Source organism: Doryrhamphus excisus, chromosome 15 (genome assembly GCF_030265055.1).
Source record: "Doryrhamphus excisus isolate RoL2022-K1 chromosome 15, RoL_Dexc_1.0, whole genome shotgun sequence".
In the NCBI taxonomy this organism is placed as follows: Eukaryota; Metazoa; Chordata; class Actinopteri; order Syngnathiformes; family Syngnathidae; genus Doryrhamphus; species Doryrhamphus excisus.
The window spans coordinates 17,918,218-17,938,130 of NC_080480.1; the positions used below are offsets into that span (position 1 = coordinate 17,918,218).

The window sequence follows — 19,913 nt, forward strand, 5'->3', positions numbered from 1 at the left end:
TATGTCCCCATATCATTCGGACGTATTTTATACTTGTGTTATACGGTGCATTAAGGGCCTCTGACCTGTGTCGTTCATTCCAGTTGTCTGACCAGCTCCTTGTCAACGTCCAACTCGCAGGTCTTCTCTTTGGGCACTTTCTCTTTGGGGGGTTTGGGCTTGAAGGCCGCAGACAGGAGCTCCTTTTGGATCCTCTGCTCCCTCTGCCTTCTGAGCAGAGCCAGCGTCTCCTTCCTCTGGGCGGCCATCGACAGGTACCTCTTCCGCTCCTCCTGCCGCTGCTGCACGGCCAACAGGTTCGGTGGCTCCGGGCGGGAAGGCTCCGGGCGGACGTTTCGCTCCGGCCGGGACACCGGTAACCTCTGCGGGATGTCCGCCGCCACCAGGCGGGACTCCAGCGGGGGCACCATGCACAAGGAGCTCCAGAGTTTCCGAGCGTGGGACACGTCCTCCGGGCAAGAGCCGCTAAACACGGTGAGGGTGTCGCTAGAAGCGTCGCCGTTCACGGGAGACTCCGGAGGGGCAGCCATGACTACTTTTCAGACCTTTTAAAACCTCACTAAGCAGGGTTCTCGTACTAAAATGAAAGAAATGGAGGGTACGTCGTTGTTTCGAACGGTCACCATAGGAACCGCACTGAACGCGGAAGAAGATGAGCCCGCCTGTGTACGGTCAAATCAATTCACTTCCGGGTTCACGTGGTCATGCGGAAGTCGTTGAAAAAGTGCTTCAGGTGTACTTATGAGCAATATGTACTACTGAAACACTATAATACCTATTTTAACAATAAACTGTAGCACATATAATTCAATTTCACACATTAAAAACACCAACATGACTCTATCGTAAACTTAAAAACCTTTAAAAGAGATTGTTGAGGCAGAAGGATGAACTGAAGTAATCCAGTTGGCCACCACGGTAGGTTAAAGCTTTTCATGTAAAAAGTCATGTTGTTCCACTTGCCCTTTTGCTCTGATTGGCTGGATGGACAGGGCTGGCGTTGCTGCCAAATTTGGAATAAATAGGCTGGTCTAGTGTCCTGCTATGGCCCAGGTATCCTGGTCAGACATCCTCATCAGTATCAGTATCAGTGGCGCTACCTGCCATGAGATCTTCACCTCTCTGGTCCTCATCCTTCATCCTGCACTGAGACCGGTGAGTCTGATGATGTTGATGCTCTTCTTCCTTCTTTAAACTTGTCCGCTTCACTTCAGGTACATTCTTTTTTTGAGGAAAAGAACGCTTTTTATAGAATTTGAAGATGATTTAACCCCAAATTAGCATTTGTGTTGACAAATGCTGAAATGTTTATTGTGTTATTGCTAAGACATTTTCTGGTTTTAATTAAAGATGTAAGATTTGATTTAGTGTGGTCACCCTCGGGTGCCCTCGGTGGCATGTCGCCATTTTGGTGTAACGCTCCGCTTGGCTGGACACTGAGGCTGCACCTTATAAGGCAGTCTGGGAAGCGTGCACGGTGCCTAACATCGCTGTGCGCTAGCGGGCTACAGGAGCCAAGGGTTAGCCAAACATGGGCATTCCTGCATGGCAGATCATTGTGATAGCGGGGATCCTTTCGGGGATCTTCTGGATGATTTATTGGCGTCTTTTGAATGGGAGGTCGAAGCGGAGGGCGGTTCCGCGTGGCTTCCGGGCAGGATCAGGGTCAGGCGGGTTGAGTCAGTAAGTAAGCGGCGTATGGAGACGTGACGGGCTGATGAAACCCGAACCTCTGATGCTCTTTGATATCCCTCAAGTAGAAGATGCTCCTGTTCGATGTTCCCTAACTCTTCTGTCAACAGGCCAGAGATCCAGCCGACTCTACTCGACCCGGCACAATCCAAGCCAGCATCCGCCGACCATCTCCACTCCAGACAGGAGGTCCACATCGACTCCGACATTTCTGACATGGCGGACCCCGCGGCGGACGACAGCAAGTTCCTGTTCCTGCAGAACGACTTCCGCAACAGCGGCGTGGCGCAGGCCGACTGGGCGGCCAAGAAGATGGTGTGGGTGCCGTCAGAGAGAGAGGGCTTCGAGGCGGCCAGCATCAAGGAGGAGAAGGGCGATGAGGTAACGACGCGTCTGAGAGTCATGACATTCCATCCAAAAGACGCTACGGTACGGTGGTGGTCCGCAGGTTCTGGTGGAGCTGTCAAACGGCCGCAAGGCCACGGTGAACAAGGAGGACATCCAGAAGATGAATCCGCCCAAGTTCAGCAAGGTGGAGGACATGGCCGCCCTCACCTTCCTCAACGAGGCCTCCGTACTTCAAAACCTGCGGGAGAGATACTTCTCCAGCCTCATCTATGTGAGCAGATGTTTATCTAGACAAGCATTGTACCTTTAATATATTTAAGAAGATCTAAGTGTGTGATCTCAGGATGAGCTTCCACTCAATCCTTCATGGGGAGTCATATTAAAACCGTGAGGATCACAGGAGGTCAAGATCTCCCTCCAGCATTTTTTGAAGTCATCCATCTCACTGTGCTTTATCTTCTCACACTTCCACTCCACTCAACTCTTTCACGTTTAATATCTTCATCGACCTTGACGACGAGCATCCTGTGTGTCCTTGCCAGACGTACTCCGGTCTCTTCTGCGTGGTGGTGAACCCCTACAAGATGCTGCCCATCTACTCGGAGAAGATCATCGAGATGTACAAGGGCAAGAAGCGTCACGAGGTGCCGCCGCACATCTACTCCATCACCGACAACGCCTACAGGAACATGATGCAAGGTAAGCAGGTCAGAGGAGCCGTGTCCTGCCTAGCGTGACCTCGGAGCACATCCCCGCCTTCCATTGGGGCTCCACCATGACCTTACATGGAGCAGATGGTGGAGATGGATTCCACCTGCTATTTTTGGACGACACCCGCCATAGAGGCTAATCTCTTCTTCTCGTGTCCTCGCTGCTCATCTTTGGTCCGTTCTGCTTGACTTCCATCTCCCTTCTCGGTGCCCCCGCAGACCGTGAGGATCAGTCCATTCTCTGCACGTGAGTCAAACATAAACAGGCATGCCGCCCGGCCCCCCACCTCCCCATATGGACCCAAGTAGTGGGACACGCATGGCTTCACCAATCAGTCAGTGAGAGGCTGCGTGAGAGTCCTTGCTTGTGTCTGAATCTTCATTCTTTATTTTAGCAAGACCTCATTCCTGGTCCATAAGGGCATGCACGCAGGAGTCTGGTGCAGAACAACTACCTCATCACTAACATTCCCAAATAGTGGACACAAGTCCCACCAGCACACTCCAGCATCTTCTTTTCACTTCCTGTCCGTGTCCGTATCAGTGTCAAAATATTATATATATGAATATTCCAATCATTTCTGTGGCACCACCCAGAGGAGAGTCTGGAGCGGGGAAAACGGAAAACACCAAGAAGGTGATCCAATACCTGGCCCTCGTCGCGTCCTCGCACAAAGGAAAAAAGGAAGCAAACCCTGTGAGTGTCTGAAGAAAGGTTGATGGATGTATTATGTGTATCTGACGTCTAAAGCAGTACAGCGTATGTACTCCTCCGTGTGTGTGTGTACCACTTTCCTTTCAAGACTGCCTCCATGAACACCCAAGCTCCCACATGGATAAGAATATATCCAAGAATGAAATGAAACGATCATAAAAAAAGAGAATAACTTGCTTACCTTGATCCCTGTGATTCATTGGACACGGGAAGGGGCGTTGCAAGGAAGGGAGAGGCAGGCTTATGTTGTACACCGCTTAGTAACTATTCACTGTCCATTCCGTAGGAGCAGATCCTTCATCATGGCGGCGGCTTGCTCCACCATGCAGCCATTTAGGTTCATTTTGCCACTTTTTCCTAAAATAGAATAGCATAACATGAAACTTTGGAAAACAAAACTTTGTAACATGAAAAGTCGAGACACAAAATTTCAGTTGTAACATGAAACTGTGTAACTCAGAAGTACGGAATATTGGAATATGAAACTTAGTAACATGGAACGTCTTGACACAAACCGGAACATGAAACTTCTAACACGGAATGTCATAACATGGAATTTCATAAATGGCACGAAAACATGACACTACGTAACATGGAACGTAGAATCACAACACAGAACGTCGTAACACAAACTTTGGAACGTTTAAAAATGGGAATGTTGTAACACTCAGCATCATAACAAAATATAATGGCATGAAGACGGCCTATGTATTTTAAACTGATTCCAAAAACATGCTAGGTTAGCTTCATTGGCCACTCCAAATTGTCCATAGGTATGAACGTGAGTGGGAATAATTGTTTGTCTATATCTGACCTGTGATTGGCTGGCCACCAGTCCAGGGTGGACCCCGCCTCTCGCCCCAAGACAGCTGGGATAGGCTCCAGCATACCCCTTAGCCACCCTAGTGAGGATAAGCACTATAGAAAATGAATGGGTTATCTTGAATGATTAGACCAGGACAGACAGTGCTACACAGTTTGTATGGACTCATAGAGGACCAAGAACCCAGCCCTGCGGTGCTCCACCTCCATTTTAACACATACAAGAATTCCTGTGGAGAAACTGATGTGTGATTCTGTTTTTTTTTTTCTGCAGCCGCCACAGCAACAACAGCAACAACAAGCGGGATCGCTGGCTTACGTGAGTATCGATGCTATGTCCGCGTACGTCCACGTACGTCTGGTTTGGTCTGACGTGCGCCTCCGCTTGTGTCCTGCAGGGGGAGCTGGAGAAGCAGCTGCTGCAGGCGAACCCCATCCTGGAGGCCTTCGGCAACGCCAAGACCATCAAGAACGACAACTCGTCACGATTTGTAAATTTTCCATCAGTTCGTAAGTCGACACTCGTCGCCATTTTGACCAGGCGTTCCCTCGGTAATTAAGGGTGTCATGTGACCACCTGTGTCGGCAGGGCAAGTTCATCAAGCTCAACTTTGACGTGACCGGCTACCTTGTGGGGGCAAACATTGACACCTGTATCCTTTTGTTTAGGAATACTTTGGCTCTTTTTTTAATCAATAGCTGCAACGAGACCTTAATGTTCTCCTGACCTGATCAGACCTCTTGGAGAAGTCTCGCTGCATCCGTCAGGCCAACACGGAGAGAGCCTTCCACATCTTCTATTACATGGTGGCAGGAGCCAAAGACAAGATCAAAGGTGAGCCGTCCTCTCAGCTCTCCAACAAATTGCAGAAGGTGTCCTAGCGTGGACTTGTTTACTCCTTCAGAGGAGCTGCTGCTGGAGGACTTCAGCAGCTATCGTTTCCTGGTGGCGGGACACGTGGAGGTATCTGGTCTGCAGGACGACGAGCTGTTTGACGAGACCCTGGAGGCCATGGAGATCATGGGCTTCACAGAGGAGGAGAGAATAGGTACAGACATGAAGTACAATCGGTTGGAGGTGTGAGGTTCAGGTCCTACTCCAGGATGGAACCAGGAATGCCAGTAGAGCAAAACTGCCGACACAGATGAAGGTGGCCCTCCGGTGATGCATGTGATGTGTCCCTGCCGCCCCCCTGCAGGGATGTTAAAGGTGGTGTCCACCGTTCTCCAGCTGGGCAACATCAAGTTTGAGAAGGAGAGGAACAACGAGCAGGCCACCATGCCGGACAACACGGGTACCCCAATAAGAGATGACACATGACAGCTTTTCCAATGACATGTGCATGAGAAGATGTTTTTGGTCGCCGGCAGCTGCCCAGAAGGTTTGTCACCTTCAAGGCATCAACGTGACCGACTTCACCCGCGCCTTCCTGACCCCCAGAATCAAGGTGGGCCGCGAGGTGGTGCAGAAGGCTCAGACCAAGCAGCAGGTAAGAATCCAGCAGAAACCCGTCTTGGCGTCGTCCTCCAAGCCTTCACCGTCCGTCCACCAGGCTGATTTTGCGGTGGAGGCGCTGGCGAAGGCCATGTACGAGCGTCTGTTCCGCTGGATCCTGGCCCGGGTCAACAAGACCCTGGACAAGAGCAAGAGGCAATCTTCCTCCTTCCTGGGAATCTTGGACATCGCTGGCTTTGAGATTTTCGAGGTGATGGATGGCGGCCATCTTTGAAATGTGCTGCTGTCGTCGCTACTCTGAGGTTTCTCATCCTTGGTGTTTCTCAGGACAACTCGTTTGAGCAGCTGTGCATCAACTACACCAACGAGCGCCTGCAGCAGCTCTTCAACCACACCATGTTCATCCTGGAGCAGGAGGAGTACAAGCGCGAGGGCATCGAGTGGAACTTCATCGACTTCGGCTTGGACCTGCAGCCCTGCATCGAGCTCATCGAGAGGCCGGTCAGGACCAGCACGTGTGAAGCACAAATGTCTCAAATCAGATCTTGACGCAGATTATCACATACTGTCTGGGGGGGGTAGAACAACCCCCCGGGCATCTTGGCCCTGCTGGACGAGGAGTGCTGGTTCCCCAAAGCGACGGACGTCTCCTTTGTGGACAAGTTGCTGAACACCCACACGGGTCACGTCAAATTCTCCAAACCCAAACAGCACAAAGATAAGCTGATGTTCACTGTTCTGCACTACGCTGGTAAGGTGAGCATCGGGTGGGTGAGACCACCTGGGTGAGACCCCACCTTGGCTTCTTCTGGGGCGTGTTTCTGCTAAGCTGCCACTAGCTTCAGTTGTGGCCCCCCAGGTGGACTACAACGCCGCCAGCTGGCTGACGAAGAACATGGACCCTCTCAACGACAACGTGACGGCTCTGCTCAGCAACTCCTCCAGCAACTTCATCCAGGACCTCTGGAAGGACGGTCAGGCTTCAGACGTCTCCTTCGGGGGAAGAAGCTTTAAGCTGACGGTTGAAATTTTTTTCCCCGTCAGCGGATCGAGTGGTCGGCCTGGAGACCATGGCCAAGATGTCGGACAGCTCCATGCCCACCTCCACCAAATCCAAGAAGGGGATGTTCCGCACGGTGGGCCAGCTGTACAAGGAGTCCCTGGGCAAGCTGATGACCACGCTGCACAACACGCAGCCCAACTTTGTGCGCTGCATCATCCCCAACCATGAGAAGAGGGTACCTCCTCCACGTTCACGCCGCCGCCCTGAAAGCGGCTCCTCATTCAGTCTTTATGTGTCAGGCGGGCAAGATGGACGCCAACCTGGTGCTGGAGCAGCTCAGGTGCAACGGCGTGCTGGAGGGCATCCGAATCTGCAGACAGGGATTCCCAAACCGCATTGTGTTCCAGGAGTTCCGGCAGAGGTGTGCTGCCTCGTTTTAGCCGAGCCCGGATTCACGTTCCAACTTTAGATGTTGCTTTGAAATGGATGTCATGTGTGTGCAGGTACGAGATCCTGGCTGCCAACGCCATCCCGAAAGGCTTCATGGATGGGAAGCAGGCCTGCTGCTTGATGGTGAGAAGGTTGGGCTGGAATCAAGACGGTCAGGCCTTTAGGACTAACTCATTAATGGCAGGGCGGAGATGTGGAAACTTTAGCGCAGGGGTGTCCAAACTTCTTCCAGTGAGGGAGGAACATACTGAAGAATGCCACTTTGATATTCTGTAAATAAAGTAAAAAGTACTTTTACTGATTATGGGATGTAATATTGCGACCCAGGCGGGACTTGAACCCACAATCTCCAGCTCCGGAGGCTGATGCCTTATCCATTAGGCCACCGGGCCTGCATGCCTACCTGCTGATGTTTGTCATTCTTCAGGTGAAGCATCTGGACCTGGACCCCAACCTGTATCGCATCGGCCAGAGTAAGATGTTCTTCAGGACGGGGGTGCTGGCTCAGCTGGAGGAGGAACGAGACATCAAGCTCACCGTCATCATCATCTCTTTCCAAGCACAAGCGAGGGGCTTCCTGGCCCGCAAGTACGACACTTCTGTCTCCGCTTGGGGGTGATGGTGTACCTAATCCACGTCTCCGTCCGTCCGTCCGTCCGTCCCCTTCAGGGCTTTCAGTAAACGTCAGCAGCAGCTGAGCGCCATGAAGGTCATCCAGAGGAACTGTGCCTGTTACCTGAAGCTGAAGAACTGGCAGTGGTGGAGACTCTTCACCAAGGTTGGACAGTCAGGTCCACAGCTTCACTGATGCTCAAGAGACGTGACACTCAAGAGATGGTTTTGTGGTCTGCTGCAGGTGAAGCCCTTGCTGCAGGTAACCAGACAGGAGGAGGAAATGGGCCAGAAGGAGGAGGAACTCAAGGCAGCCAAAGATGCAGCGGCCAAGAAGGAGGCCGAACTGAAGGACATCACCCAGAAACACACGCAGGTGAGGAGACACCGAGCCACTCCAAACATCTCAACCAGGATGTGAGTCAGCGTGTGTGTGTTCCTGTAGCTGATGGAGGAACGAGCGCAGCTGGAGTCCAAACTCCACGCGGAGACGGAGCTGTACGCCGAGGCCGAGGAGATGAGGGTGCGCCTGGAGGCCAAGAAGCAGGAGCTGGAGGAGGTTCTGCATGAGATGGAGGCCAGGCTGGAGGAAGAGGAGGAACGCAGCAGCTCCCTGCAGCAGGAGAGGAAGGACATGGAGCAGCAGCTGCAGGTACGTAGCTTCGTTCAAACATCTAATGAGCTTTTAGCTCCTCGGCTAGTGCTGCTCAATCGTTCCAAGCTCTGAGCGTGAAACAAGATGTTCAACATTATTGAATCTTCACACGCTCATGTCCCCTAATAGACCATGGAGGCCCACTTGGTGGAAGAAGAAGATGCTCGTCAGAAGCTGCAGCTGGAGAAGGTGGCCGTGGAGGGAAAGGTGAAGAAACTGGAGGAGGATGTTCTCCAGATGGAGGACCAGAATAACAAACTGCAGAAGGTATGAACATTGTAGTCTCGTTTGATGGACGTGTTGAACATCTTTGACATTTCTCGTGCTTGTAGGAGCGAAAGCTTCTGGAGGAGAGGATGGCCGATTTAAACTCCAACCTGGCCGAGGAGGAGGAGAAGTCCAAGAACCTGACCAAACTGAAGAGCAAGCACGAGTCCATGATCTCCGACTTGGAGGGTCGGTCGGCTCTTGAACAGGTTCTCTACCAACAAGCATGTTGAACACGTGTGTTCTTCTTGTCCAGTACGCTTCAAGAAGGAAGAGAAGGGTCGTCTGGACATGGAGAAGGCCAAGAGGAAGGTGGAGGCCGAGGTGGCGGAGCTCCACGAGCAGCTGGCTGACCTGCAGGCCCAACTAGCCGAGCTCCGAGCTCAGCTGGCTGCCAAGGAAGAGGAGCTGCAAGCCACGCAGGCCCGGTAAGAAGGCGGGACGTGTGACCAGCTGCGTCCCCCAGCTCCTGCCCACAATGACGCTTGGTGTCCACAGTTTGGACGAGGAGAGCAACCAACGCGGGGCGGCTGTGAAGAAGGTTCGGGAGCTGGAGGCCTTCCTCTCTGAGGTGCAGGAGGACTTGGAGGCTGAGAGGGCAGCCCGAGCGAAGGTGGAGGCAGCCCGTCGGGACCTGGGGGAGGAGCTAAACGCCCTGCGGTCTGAGCTGGAGGACAGCCTGGACACCACCGCCGCCCAGCAGGAGCTTCGGTCAGACTGCGTGGTCCGCCGTGGACCTGAACGCACACAAAGACACATGATGGCGTTGATGTTTGCGATGTTCTTGGGCGTGTCTGTGGTGGCTGCAGGGCCAAGCGTGAGCAGGAGGTGGCCATGCTGAAGAAAGCCATGGAGGAGGAGGGGCGGAGTCACGAGGCCCAAATCCAAGACCTGAGGCAGAAGCACGGTCAGGCTGTGGAGGAACTCTCTGAGCAGCTGGAGCAGGCCAAGAGAGTAAACATCAACACAATCACTTGGAATAAACATCTTCTAGGGAGAACCTCACCAAATGCCTGACTTGGCTCCTCCAGGTGAGAGCAGGTCTGGAGAAAGCCAAGCAGACTCTGGAGAAAGAGTCTGCAGATCTCAGCGCTGACCTTCGATCCCTCGCCAGCGCCAAGCAGGACGTGGAGCACAAGAAGAAGAAGGTGGAGGGTCAGCTCAACGACCTCAACTCACGCTTCAACGAGAGCGAGCGGCAGAGGACCGAGCTGGGCGAGCGGGTCTCCAAGATGACTGTAGGCCCTCAAAACACAACTTGGGACTCGACCTTCTACAAGTACACTATCTTTCCTTCTTACCTTTCCTTCTTCTCTGCCAGATGGAAGTGGACAACCTGAGCAGTCTACTGAATGAAGCGGAGGGGAAGAACATCAAGCTTAGTAAAGATGTTTCCGGTTTGTCCTCGCAGCTCCAGGACACACAGGTGAAGGGAGACCTGTAGACCATAGAAGAGTTCTTCGTCTAAGAATAGGATGTTCATGTGATGAAGAACCTCTCCTCACGTGCTTGCTCGTCATTCTCCAGGAGCTGCTGTCAGAGGAGACGCGTCAGAAGCTGAACGTGGCGGGCCGTCTGCGTCAGGTGGAGGAGGACAAGATCAGTCTGGCGGAGCAGCTGGAGGAGGAGAGCGAGGCCAAGCGAGCCTCAGAGAGGCAGGCGTCCAGCCTCAACGTTCAGGTCAGGAACATCAGACAGAGTTTCATAACAGACCCACCACGGAGTATTCAATGAGCTGGTCTCCTGTCGTCAGCTGGCAGACTGCAAGAAGAAGCTGGATGAGACGTTGGGCTCTGTGGAGATGCTGGAGGAGGGAAAGAAGCGTCTGCAGCGTGACTTGGAGGCGGCCAACAACGAGTACGAGGAGAAGGCCTCGGCCTACGACAAGCTGGACAAGAGTCGCGGTCGACTGCAGCAGGAGCTGGAGGACGTCCTCATGGACCTGGACAGCCAGCGGCAGCTTGTCTCCAACCTGGAGAAGAAGCAGAAGAAGTTTGATCAGGTGGGCTTGAGGTGTCTGTCGACCTTCTGGACTGCAGGGCACCTCAGCTTTAGAACTTCCAACACGTGTTTCCTTAGATGCTGGCGGAGGAGCGAGCCGTGTCCGGTAAGTTTGCAGAGGAGCGGGATCGAGCAGAGGCCGAGGCGAGGGAGAAGGAGACCAAGGTGTTGGCTCTATCAAGAGCACTGGAGGAGAACCGTGAGGCTCTGGAGGAGGCAGAGAAGACCATGAAAGGCCTCCGAGCTGAGATGGAGGACCTGGTCAGCTCCAAAGACGACGTGGGAAGAAGTGTAAGCCACAGAAACGTCATTTTCACACTGCTTTTGTAGGACCACTGTGTGAGAGGACGCTTAGAGAAGCTTACTGATTACTGGTTCTCTTCTCCACTTCAGGTCCATGACCTGGAGAAGGCCAAGCGTGGCCTGGAGGGCGTTGTGGAGGAGATGAAGGCCCACATGGAGGAGCTGGAGGATGAGCTGCAGGTCGCCGAGGATGCCAAGCTACGTCTGGAGGTCAACAGTCAGGCCCTCAAAGCCCAGCACGAGAGGGAGCTGCAGGCCCGGGAGGAGATGGGCGAGGAGAAGAGGAAGCAGCTCCTCAAGCAGGTACTGAGTTGATCTCACGCACTTTGGTGTTGCTTTTAGGAATGAAAGCAGTGAAGCATGGAAGAACAATGGACCTATGATTAAGCCCGGTGGGACGCCAGGCTTTGAATTGAACTGATCCAAGATTGTCATCATCTGTAGATACATTTGTGTGTACTTGTAGCTAATGTATCTCCCCGGTTCTTCAGTTGCGTGAGCTGGAGGCCGAGCTGGAGGAGGAGAAGAAGCAGCGAGGTCAGGCATCTGGCGGCAAGAAGAAGTTGGAGGGCGAGCTGAAGGACATGGAGGACCAGCTGGAGGCCACCAACAGAGGACGAGACGAGGCCGTCAAGCAGCTGCGCAAGATCCAGGTGAGTATGCAAAACACTAAACATCTTCCTCAAGTTCCTTTATCTTCTAGCCTGAAGTTCTTGTCCTGCCTTCTCAGGGTCAGGTGAAGGATCTCCAACGGGAGCTGGAAGATTCCCGTGCGGCTCAGAAGGACGTGCTGGCCTCAGCGAGAGAGGCCGAGCGGAAATCCAAGGCCATGGAGGCGGACATAGTGCAGCTACATGAGGTACCTTAGTACTGGACCGGGTGTGACCCTCACCAGCCTGGGTCAACAGTGCCCTCTGCTGGCGAAGTTCAGGATGCCGCCATTTGGGTTTCAAATTCAGTACACAAAAACAATCAAGTACAACTTCCTGTAACTTCCTTTGGTTGTTACGTAGATGCTGGCGGCGGCTGAGCGAGCTCGAAAGCAGATGGAGGCGGAGAGGGACGAACTCGCCGAGGAACTCGCCAGTAACTCGTCCGGAAAGTGAGAACAGTAGATACCTGCGTCTGTAGGGACGTGCTAACACAAACCTCCCAGCATGCCTTGCGGATTAAACATGCATACTCACAGATAAAACATTTTTTTTCGAACTCGCAAAGTTCAAACCTTCTTGTGATGTCACACCAAAATCTTGTGTAACCCTAACTCCACTGCGCCCTCGTCCTCTCAGGACCATGCTGTCTGATGAGAAGCGTCGCCTGGATGCAAAGATCAGCCAGCTGGAGGAGGAGCTGGAGGAGGAGCAGACCAACATGGAGAGCCTCAATGAGCGTCTGAGGAAGAGCCAGCAGCTGGTGCGTGGACGGCACGCTGCTGCCACGGCGCATCGGGCGGAGCCGCACCCTCCTCTGAACGCTACGTCCACGTGTGCAGGTGGAGCAGCTGGGAGCGGAGCTGACGGCGGAGAAGTCCACGTCGCAGAACAAGGAGGCGTCCAGGCAGCAGCTGGAGAGACTGAACCGCGAGCTGAAGGCCAAAGTGCAGGAGATGGAGGGCCAGGGCCGCTCCAAGCTCAAGTCCTCCGTCACCACCCTGGAGAACAAGCTGAAGGAGATGGAGGAGCAGTTGGAGGTGGAGAGCAGGTCGGGAACATGCTGAAGATCTGACGATGCCGGTCATCACGTTCCTGTTAGAAATAAATAGACGAAGCTGGTGATGATGTGTTTGTGCGCAGAGAACGTCAGACGGCCGCCAAGAATCTGCGGCAGAAGGAGAAGAAGCTGAAGGACCTGATGCTCCAGATGGAGGACGAGAGGAAGCAGGCACAGCAGTACAAAGACCAGGTGATGTCACCACAGACAAAGGTGGTCCCTACCTCCCAACGTGACGTCCTCCTTGTCCTCCTCCGCAGGCTGAGAAGGGCAACGTGCGCATGAAGCAGCTGAAGCATCAGCTGGAGGAGACGGAGGAGGAGGCGCAACGCGTGGTGGCCGCCCGCAGGAAGCTGCAGCGGGAGCTGGACGAGGCGGCCGAGGCCAACGACGCCCTCAGCAGGGAGGTGACTTCGCTGAAGGGCAAACTGAGGTACCGACAACCGGGGATGCTCCTTTTTCTTGAACCTCCTGTGTTGCGGACCCCCCTGCTTCACACTCATCCACTAAACCACCGCACACTGTCCTCTTCAATCTCCTAATTTGCTCCTCACACGTCAGGAACAGCTCACTTTTCACGTCCCGCTTTCCTCCATCTGACCCCTCTTCCTCCCATCTCTGTGGGCTACTCCAGGCGTGGCGGGGAGGCGGGATTTAGCGCCGCTAGTCCTCGCAGCGGCGGTGGAGGCGGTGGAGCCATGAGGAGCTTGGGGCTGATTGGAGGGAGCATCAGCCGGAGGAGCACCACCATTGTGGAAAACTCGGTGGAAATCCCGGAGGAGGAGCCTCGCTCTCCGTCTCCCCCTGCCCGCAGCCCCCCCCTGGAGGCTGATGAGGAGGTGAACGAGATCCCCCCTGACGAGTAGACACACAAGTCCTCACACATCCAAAAATATATTAACACAACACATTGTCACAACTGCTGAGCAATTCTCACAAATCTTCATTGAATTCATCCTATTATTGTGTGAGATTAAGCGTGATAATTACCACAGCACGTGAATGCAGCTCCCACTATTGATTAATATCATTCATGCACTGGAAATTACCTTATTATATGGCCATGTGTGGCATATACAAGTATATATACACAAGTAATACTTCAGAATACAAGTACTGCGGTGATGCTGCTTGCCGGTGTCCTAGCTAACCTCCTTTCTGTCAACTTATTCAAATTAAATTCCGTGTGTTCCAGGCCCTTTTTCTATGTTTTCTTTAGCAGATAGGAAATGCTAAATTATCATACCAGAAGCTTAAGATGGATTATATTTTTAGGAAAATTACCATAAATTGACTTTGCAGAGTGCCATAAACATTACCATAGATCGTGTATAGTATTACGGAGCTTATAATGCAGGTTTAGCTTTCAAGCTAACATCACAAGAAAAGGGCCCACCTGGCTGTAAAGGTGCGATAATGGACAACATCTGAAGCAGTGCAAGACGAATCCTGTTAGTTTGCTAATATTGTTGGGGTAGAATATTCCTACATTATGGGATTTCTTAGAGTTATTGATTGAACATGCTACACAAGCTAGCATTAGCATACAAATACGGTAATTGTCGATGGTCTCGCGACGCTTTTAACGCGCACAAATTCTTCTTCTTCCGGGATAGTCCGGCATACTTGGCGCTTTGCTGCCCCCTCTGGTAAGAGCCAGTACTGTTTTATATCGCCAATAGTGTTTAGCTAAAGGAGTCAGTCAAACACATTTTCACAATACAAACAACCAATTAAATGCGCGATAAAACTATTTGAAATAAAATATAGCGTGTTAATTTGCCCAATTTTAAAAAACCATAGGGTCATATGTATGCAAATAATAAAAAAAAATCGCACTCTATAGGGTTATTTGCTACACAAACCTTTCGTAACATTAATTAGCATTAAGGCAACAAATCACCTAAATCACCTCTATTTTACTGAACACATTTAGATGTTAATTTTTTTTGCTTGTGGCTGAAATGATGCACTTTTCGTAGCGAATGTTGTGATTCTTCATTTATCTCCCAATGGATTGTCAAATTAACTTTCAATTAACGGCATTAAATCACAATTGAACGACTTCCCCGTGTGCTTCTTTTTTTCTGTCGTATTTAAACATTCGATTTTCATCTCATTTTTGGATGGGCGTTCAATGACCGGGTTTGTGCAGCAGGTGGCGCTAAAGGACAGGCTATGTTCATGGCTCCCATCAAACAGGAGGATCTAAGATCGTCAAAGCTGTCGAAAGCCAAACTAGAGAAGTCAATCAATTCTTTATTCAGAGTGGAAAAAAAACCTCAGTGCAGACGGAAGCAAAGCTACAAGTTAAAAGGCTCAACATTTCATTCATCTTACCACAAAGAAAAAAAAAACACATTATGGTAATAAGTAAGGCAGTCTTAAACGCAGTACCACAAGTGGCCACAAGGTGTTGGAGGCATCAGGACTGGGGGGGAAGGGGAGTGCATTCGTCTCAAAATTGAAAATAGCACTTAAATGTGACTTCTCCTCAAATATAAAGAGAACGGGGGCATCTGGTCAGTCATTGGTTACCCAGGCATTAGCCAGTTGAAGGTAAGTGCGAGTCCCGACAAGCTGGCGTGGTCGATAGCGAGCCGCTAGCAGACCATGCCGTGTCACGAGGAAACAACCCTTTGGAACCATCCGGGCTGGACGGAGGACAAATCTGCAGCAGCAAGTCCGACGTGGACGGTGAACACCTCAACCTTGTGGATTTACAGAAGCGACGAGGACTGACCAACCTGGTGGCGGGGGCCGTAGGTAGGCGGAGTCTGAAGGTTAGTTAAGGCCGGCTGCCGGACCCTGTCCATTGCTGACGTGGATTCTGCGGCCTAGCGGCTGATCGTGGACGTAATCTCTGCACAACGCCAGCTTGGACTCCAGATTCTGCTCGAGACAGGATACCGCTTTAGAACAGATTTAGTTTGGAGGACGAGGACTGAGAACGTCCGTGCTTGCACACAAATTTCTGAGGAAGATCAGAATCTCACTCATTTTTTCTATATTTATACAAAAAAAAAACAATAATGCAAATGCAAGTCTGTTGCAAGGATGTTGACATGCATCTGCTGCCATCTAGTGGAAGAACCTGTTATTGTTCTGCCTGTCAAGATGCATAGCTGACATAGATGGATCAACATTTAAGAAATAATCATTAGCAGACCAATAAAGGTGAAAACACAAATGACCCAAAGCCATGCAACACAACACAGGAACATGCTGCAAATGTCAAAGAGCACAAAAACACCTGCAATGAGAGAAATGCTGCACGTTCAAACCAAAAAAGGTGGCGGCATCAACTGGTAGATTTTAATTTCGTTTTTTGTTAAAAACTACGTTCAGCATTCCTCTCTGGCGTTTGCCATTTGCGTCAGATCCTGCAGCATGCTCGTGTTTGGGAATCACTGCTTCTTGGACACGTTCATCAAAACATGGAAGCCAACCACAACTCGTCTTCTTTACCCCGACTTTCCTGAGGAGCTCGCCGACGATGTTGAGCGCGGAGATCCTGGCCGAGGTGGTCAGAGGACTTTCACCTGACAAAACAAAGAGCAGCGTTAGCGTTGTGTTGCTACAGCGTCACGGCGCCCGTCCACCAACTCCAAAATAATAACAAATATTTTTAAATCCACAAAAACAATTAAGAAATTTTGGGAACATTGTAACAAAGAAAGTCAGAAATATGTCAAATAAAAGTCAGAAATGTTAGATTAGTACCAATTTAACAAGAAAGCTAAAAAAAAAAACATAAATGTCAAAATATAACAAAAAAGTCATAATTTCACACTCATCCGAGACTCACCTCTTCTGGTGGAGGTCTGCTCAGGTGTGCTTGGCGGTCTGGCGGGCGTGGCTGGAGGCGTGAGGGGCGGGGTGGGGTAAGGCGCCGTGGGGGCGGAGGTTGTTGTTGTTGATGAAGGTTCTCTGGTCACGCCGTTGAGGGTGGGTCTGGACCTGTCGGGTATCTGCTGCTTCTGCTGCACCGCCAGCTCCTGCTTCAGGTCTGCGAGAAACGTTTGTCTTCCATGAAAAACATCACCGCCATCTTCATCTGAGACATCGGGAGACTCCGCCAACCTCGCGCCTCGTCCTTCAGCCTCTGGACCGACTCCAGAAGATTCTCCTTCTCGTCCAGCTCGCTCTCCAGGAAGGCGTTTCTCTCGATGACCTGGTTCATCCTCAGCTCAAAGTCGTCCAGTGACATGATGGTGGCCCTGACACAACACCCCGTTTCAGGCTTGTTCCTCAAGTTCATGAGCAAGCAAATATCTGGTATCTAATACTAGGCCAGGCAGACCTCTTAGTCCTCTCCAGGTCATCGTTGGCCTGCTCCAGCTCCCTGATGTACTTGTGGAGCTGGTCTCGGACCGACGTGGCCTCGGCCAGCTCGCCCTCCAGGACGGAGATCTGACGGCAGGCCTCAGAGTGCTGCGTCTCGTACTTTTCCTGGAAGGAAGAAGCAGCATATTCACACTTAGAGCAGTCACAGTTCTTGATGCTTACATTTTTATGACGCTTCCACGCCATCAGTGCAATTCCATTCACATGCGTTTGGGGAGATAATCCCTCCTGTGTGTCCCAAGGTCTACCCCGAGTCCTTCTCCCAGCTGGGCACAGCTGGATCACCTCACCATTGAAGCAATGTAGAGCCTTATAGTACAGTAACTTCATCCCTCGTTTATTGCAATTAATTGGTTCCATATATTCGACCGAGTACAAATAAAAAGGACAATATTTGTACTTCATGACTGTCTAAATACTGCTTGTACATGACAGCCCAGTAGACATAACACCCCTAGAGTCCCTTTTACACCCCTAGTCTTTGTTTACATCACATTGCACAGGCTACGGGACATAGCAGACGGCTGCCGCTAGCATAGCAAGCTAACTAGTTAGCCTCTCCAAGTGACAAGTCATGGGATGTCAGCTGTGCGTTTATCGAAGTAGCGATATAGCGAAACATGGCCGCATAGAAAACCAAACTCAAACGGAACCTCCAGCACTCAGAAGAGCCTCAGACTAAGGAAAACAGACACAGGAGGCGTCCGCCCTTTGCCCTACTCGTCATATTTCCTGGGTGGCGGAATACATTTCCTGTACCGGCTGCTCACTGGACACACGCAGCAAGAGGAGGCGGAGCTTGTGACATGTGCTGTATGCAATAAGCAATGCACAACGTGAGGGGGTGACATAACAGGACGTGTCATATGGATGCTGCGACGTCGCCTGCGGCGTCATCAGCTGCCTCCTCATGGCCACAATCAGCCCTCTGTCTCGGCCTCGCATCGGGAGGTGCAACCAATCACCTCCATGGACAAGCTGTGCCTTATTCCGTGACAAAAAGGTGTCAACATTTGAAATAGATGGTGCACATGTTCCTAATATTTTGGCCCAGAAGTATTAAATCATTTTCCGCAATCTCAGCAACATCAACAAAGAATCATTCTTGTTTTGTTTTTTTTTTTAGTACCAAAAGTTACAGAATGTTCCGCCGGGCCTCATGCGGTCTGTCCCACTGCAACCCCCCCCACCCCCTGGAGGAGGACGCGGCTGTAAGTGAAGAAAAGGCAGCACGAGGCCACGTCCCGACGGAGACAACGTGCTCCTTACCTTGTAGTTTTCCAGCTCCATGCGGAGGCGGTTGTTGGAGGAGAGGAGCTCCCGGTTTCGCGTCTCGCACACTTTCAGCTCGGCTTCCAGCTCGGCTTCGTAGTCTCGACTCATCTGCTGAAACTCCCGCAGCTCCTCGCCGGCCTCCTCAGAGCTGAACAAACACGCATGCAGAGGTCAAAGGTCATGTGATTGGGTCCAGAAATAGATAGAATAAGAAGTCATGCGTAGTTACGATACAAACGGAACACTGTTGGTTATCTTTCCAAAATTCCACAGCTTTATTTTTCAATCCTGTGGCAACAAGCAAGCAATCTCACACAAAATGCCAACATATCATTTTTCATCTTGTGTACACAAGATGAAAAATGATCTTCCATCAGGTTGGAAAAGCAGTGCTGTGGTTTTGAGAGGACAGGAAACCAAACCTCTGCTGGTGCCTGGCAGCCTGCTCCTTCCAGTAGTCCAGTTCTTCCTTCAAGGACCCAAACTCAGGAGTCTCCGGATCCGTCATCTTCACCCCGGTCCAGGTTTCAAAGAACCAGACCTTCCCTGATGGATCAGCAAAGCAGAGTCAAGCCTTTTGGTGGACCTGCAGTGGAATCCCGTTTGGAAAGTGGTCAATTTGAGTTTGATTTACAGCATTTTAATGAACCATCATGATGTAGAATATATAACATGAAGAGAAATGTCTCGCCAGGACTTTCTCTCATATTCGGCATAAAACTTGATGGCCAAAAATATATTTATATTGCAGTACTGAGCCCATTTATCATGAATCACTACATAATGGAGCGATAACGGCTAATGTCTCTTATAACGTTCGAGGCACTAATGGACCAACAAATACAAGTTATAGCATAGAAGTCAATACATAATATGCTCGATTGTTAATTACATACAAACTTTTGAAGAAGTAAAACATTGAAGCCTTAAAGATAGCGGATCTATCCGACACGTCAGACATAAAATATTCATCGTACTTACTTTTAGCAGGGTTTTTGGGCTCCAAGTTTCCAATACAAAGAAGCAGAGAAGGGTCAATGGAATCTGCTGGGCTTTTAAATGCAAATAAGTTAGCTGGACGTGCTAAGCGAGTTAACCATTTAAATCCCAGCTGACGTAAACACACCAGCTCTCGGTGTGCAAAGTGTCGTAAAAGACGACAAACACACAAAAGTTCCTACTCGTCTTCGTCAGACCTGGCCCAACAACGCCCGAACTTAGCGGCTGGATCTTAGACTACGGGATCTTTAAAAGAACCGTCCAGCTGGGATCCAAAGTTGCGTCCAGCGTGTGAGGACGTCGAACAATAAACGCTGCCATTCATATTGTCCCGAAGAATCCGCCAATCACAAGTTAAAGCTCCAAGCTAGTTTGAGCTTCCCATTCGCCGATTGTCTTGTCATTCAAAGTGTGACCGGAGAAATGTTGCCTGTAATTATCCAATCAGAGCGAAGAGGCGTGTCCGCTTAATGTTGCCAGTTAGACGTGTTGATGCATTCATGTTCGTGGTGCCTTCGCGTGCTGTTCGCTTGAAATTGAAGGCGAGA

At 51.0% G+C, this 19,913-nt stretch overlaps 3 protein-coding genes and 1 non-coding gene across 14 annotated transcripts in view; 1 reads left to right on the plus strand and 3 right to left on the minus strand.

The window, feature by feature from the left end:
- The window catches only part of hoatz (HOATZ cilia and flagella associated protein), a 24,885-nt gene extending 10,542 nt beyond the window's left edge, over nucleotides 1–14,343 (minus strand). For 4 of the 7 annotated variants that reach the window (XR_009119509.1, XR_009119505.1, XR_009119506.1 and 1 more), the window contains exons 1-2: nucleotides 4,280–10,439; nucleotides 3,647–3,822 (exon numbers count right to left, since the gene is read on the minus strand). Coding sequence is in view for 1 of the 7 variants with exons in the window: in XM_058048621.1 (XP_057904604.1) it covers nucleotides 75–530 (456 nt within the window). In the remaining 6 variants the exon portion in view is untranslated. The other 3 variants (XM_058048621.1, XR_009119508.1, XR_009119507.1) reach the window with 3 other exon arrangements.
- LOC131102829 (myosin-11-like) lies at nucleotides 1,522–14,803 on the plus strand. 3 transcript variants are annotated; one of them, XM_058048398.1, is made up of 43 exons: nucleotides 1,522–1,683; nucleotides 1,803–2,073; nucleotides 2,141–2,311; nucleotides 2,583–2,739; nucleotides 2,970–2,997; nucleotides 3,348–3,447; nucleotides 4,562–4,606; nucleotides 4,686–4,778; nucleotides 4,877–4,940; nucleotides 5,024–5,122; nucleotides 5,193–5,336; nucleotides 5,487–5,582; nucleotides 5,659–5,777; nucleotides 5,841–5,993; nucleotides 6,071–6,244; nucleotides 6,326–6,499; nucleotides 6,603–6,717; nucleotides 6,788–6,981; nucleotides 7,046–7,167; nucleotides 7,250–7,319; nucleotides 7,624–7,784; nucleotides 7,866–7,974; nucleotides 8,053–8,184; nucleotides 8,254–8,460; nucleotides 8,593–8,730; nucleotides 8,796–8,919; nucleotides 8,987–9,158; nucleotides 9,229–9,441; nucleotides 9,540–9,684; nucleotides 9,762–9,968; nucleotides 10,052–10,156; nucleotides 10,258–10,410; nucleotides 10,484–10,732; nucleotides 10,810–11,022; nucleotides 11,125–11,337; nucleotides 11,526–11,687; nucleotides 11,765–11,893; nucleotides 12,048–12,136; nucleotides 12,324–12,447; nucleotides 12,527–12,735; nucleotides 12,828–12,936; nucleotides 13,005–13,177; nucleotides 13,379–14,803. In XM_058048398.1, the coding sequence occupies exons 1-43, from the start codon at nucleotides 1,532–1,534 to the stop codon at nucleotides 13,608–13,610; spliced, it is 6,309 nt and encodes a 2,102-aa protein (XP_057904381.1). In that variant the 5' UTR covers nucleotides 1,522–1,531; the 3' UTR covers nucleotides 13,611–14,803. The 3 variants fall into 3 exon arrangements, with proteins under 3 accessions (XP_057904381.1, XP_057904380.1, XP_057904382.1); XM_058048397.1 differs by having other exon boundaries at nucleotides 5,659–5,993; XM_058048399.1 differs by lacking the exons at nucleotides 1,522–1,683; nucleotides 1,803–2,073; nucleotides 2,141–2,311; ... (2 more) ...; nucleotides 3,348–3,447; nucleotides 4,562–4,606 and having other exon boundaries at nucleotides 4,718–4,797; nucleotides 5,659–5,993.
- trnar-ccg (transfer RNA arginine (anticodon CCG)) lies at nucleotides 7,516–7,588 on the minus strand. Its single transcript has one exon. It is a non-coding gene; the product is annotated as a tRNA-Arg (tRNA).
- Nucleotides 14,804–14,982: 179 nt separating the features above from the next.
- LOC131102904 (nuclear distribution protein nudE homolog 1-like) lies at nucleotides 14,983–19,890 on the minus strand. 3 transcript variants are annotated; one of them, XM_058048584.1, is made up of 9 exons: nucleotides 19,348–19,890; nucleotides 18,789–18,952; nucleotides 18,361–18,514; nucleotides 17,048–17,196; nucleotides 16,828–16,964; nucleotides 16,553–16,753; nucleotides 16,213–16,286; nucleotides 15,492–15,636; nucleotides 14,985–15,415 (listed from the first exon to the last, which is right to left on the minus strand). In XM_058048584.1, the coding sequence occupies exons 2-8, from the start codon at nucleotides 18,872–18,874 to the stop codon at nucleotides 15,529–15,531; spliced, it is 909 nt and encodes a 302-aa protein (XP_057904567.1). In that variant the 5' UTR covers nucleotides 18,875–18,952; nucleotides 19,348–19,890; the 3' UTR covers nucleotides 14,985–15,415; nucleotides 15,492–15,528. The 3 variants fall into 3 exon arrangements, with proteins under 3 accessions (XP_057904568.1, XP_057904566.1, XP_057904567.1); XM_058048585.1 differs by having other exon boundaries at nucleotides 14,983–15,636; nucleotides 18,789–18,912; XM_058048583.1 differs by having other exon boundaries at nucleotides 14,984–15,636.
- Nucleotides 19,891–19,913: the final 23 nt, after the last annotated feature.

Excerpts from the sequence above, each read along its gene's own strand:
- LOC131102829 (XM_058048397.1), top strand. The coding sequence starts at position 1,532 with ATGGGCATTCCTGCATGGCAGATCATTGTGATAGCGGGGATCCTTTCG. Across the intron at positions 10,157-10,257 it reads CGCAGCTCCAGGACACACAG|GAGCTGCTGTCAGAGGAGAC; the intron begins GTGAAGGGAGAC and ends GTCATTCTCCAG. Across the intron at positions 10,733-10,809 it reads AGCAGAAGAAGTTTGATCAG|ATGCTGGCGGAGGAGCGAGC; the intron begins GTGGGCTTGAGG and ends GTGTTTCCTTAG.
- LOC131102904 (XM_058048585.1), bottom strand. The coding sequence starts at position 18,874 with ATGACGGATCCGGAGACTCCTGAGTTTGGGTCCTTGAAGGAAGAACTG. Across the intron at positions 16,287-16,552 it reads GCAGACCTCCACCAGAAGAG|GTGAAAGTCCTCTGACCACC; the intron begins GTGAGTCTCGGA and ends TTGTTTTGTCAG. Across the intron at positions 15,637-16,212 it reads AGCTCCTCAGGAAAGTCGGG|AATCTGGAGTCCAAGCTGGC; the intron begins GTAAAGAAGACG and ends TGTCTCGAGCAG.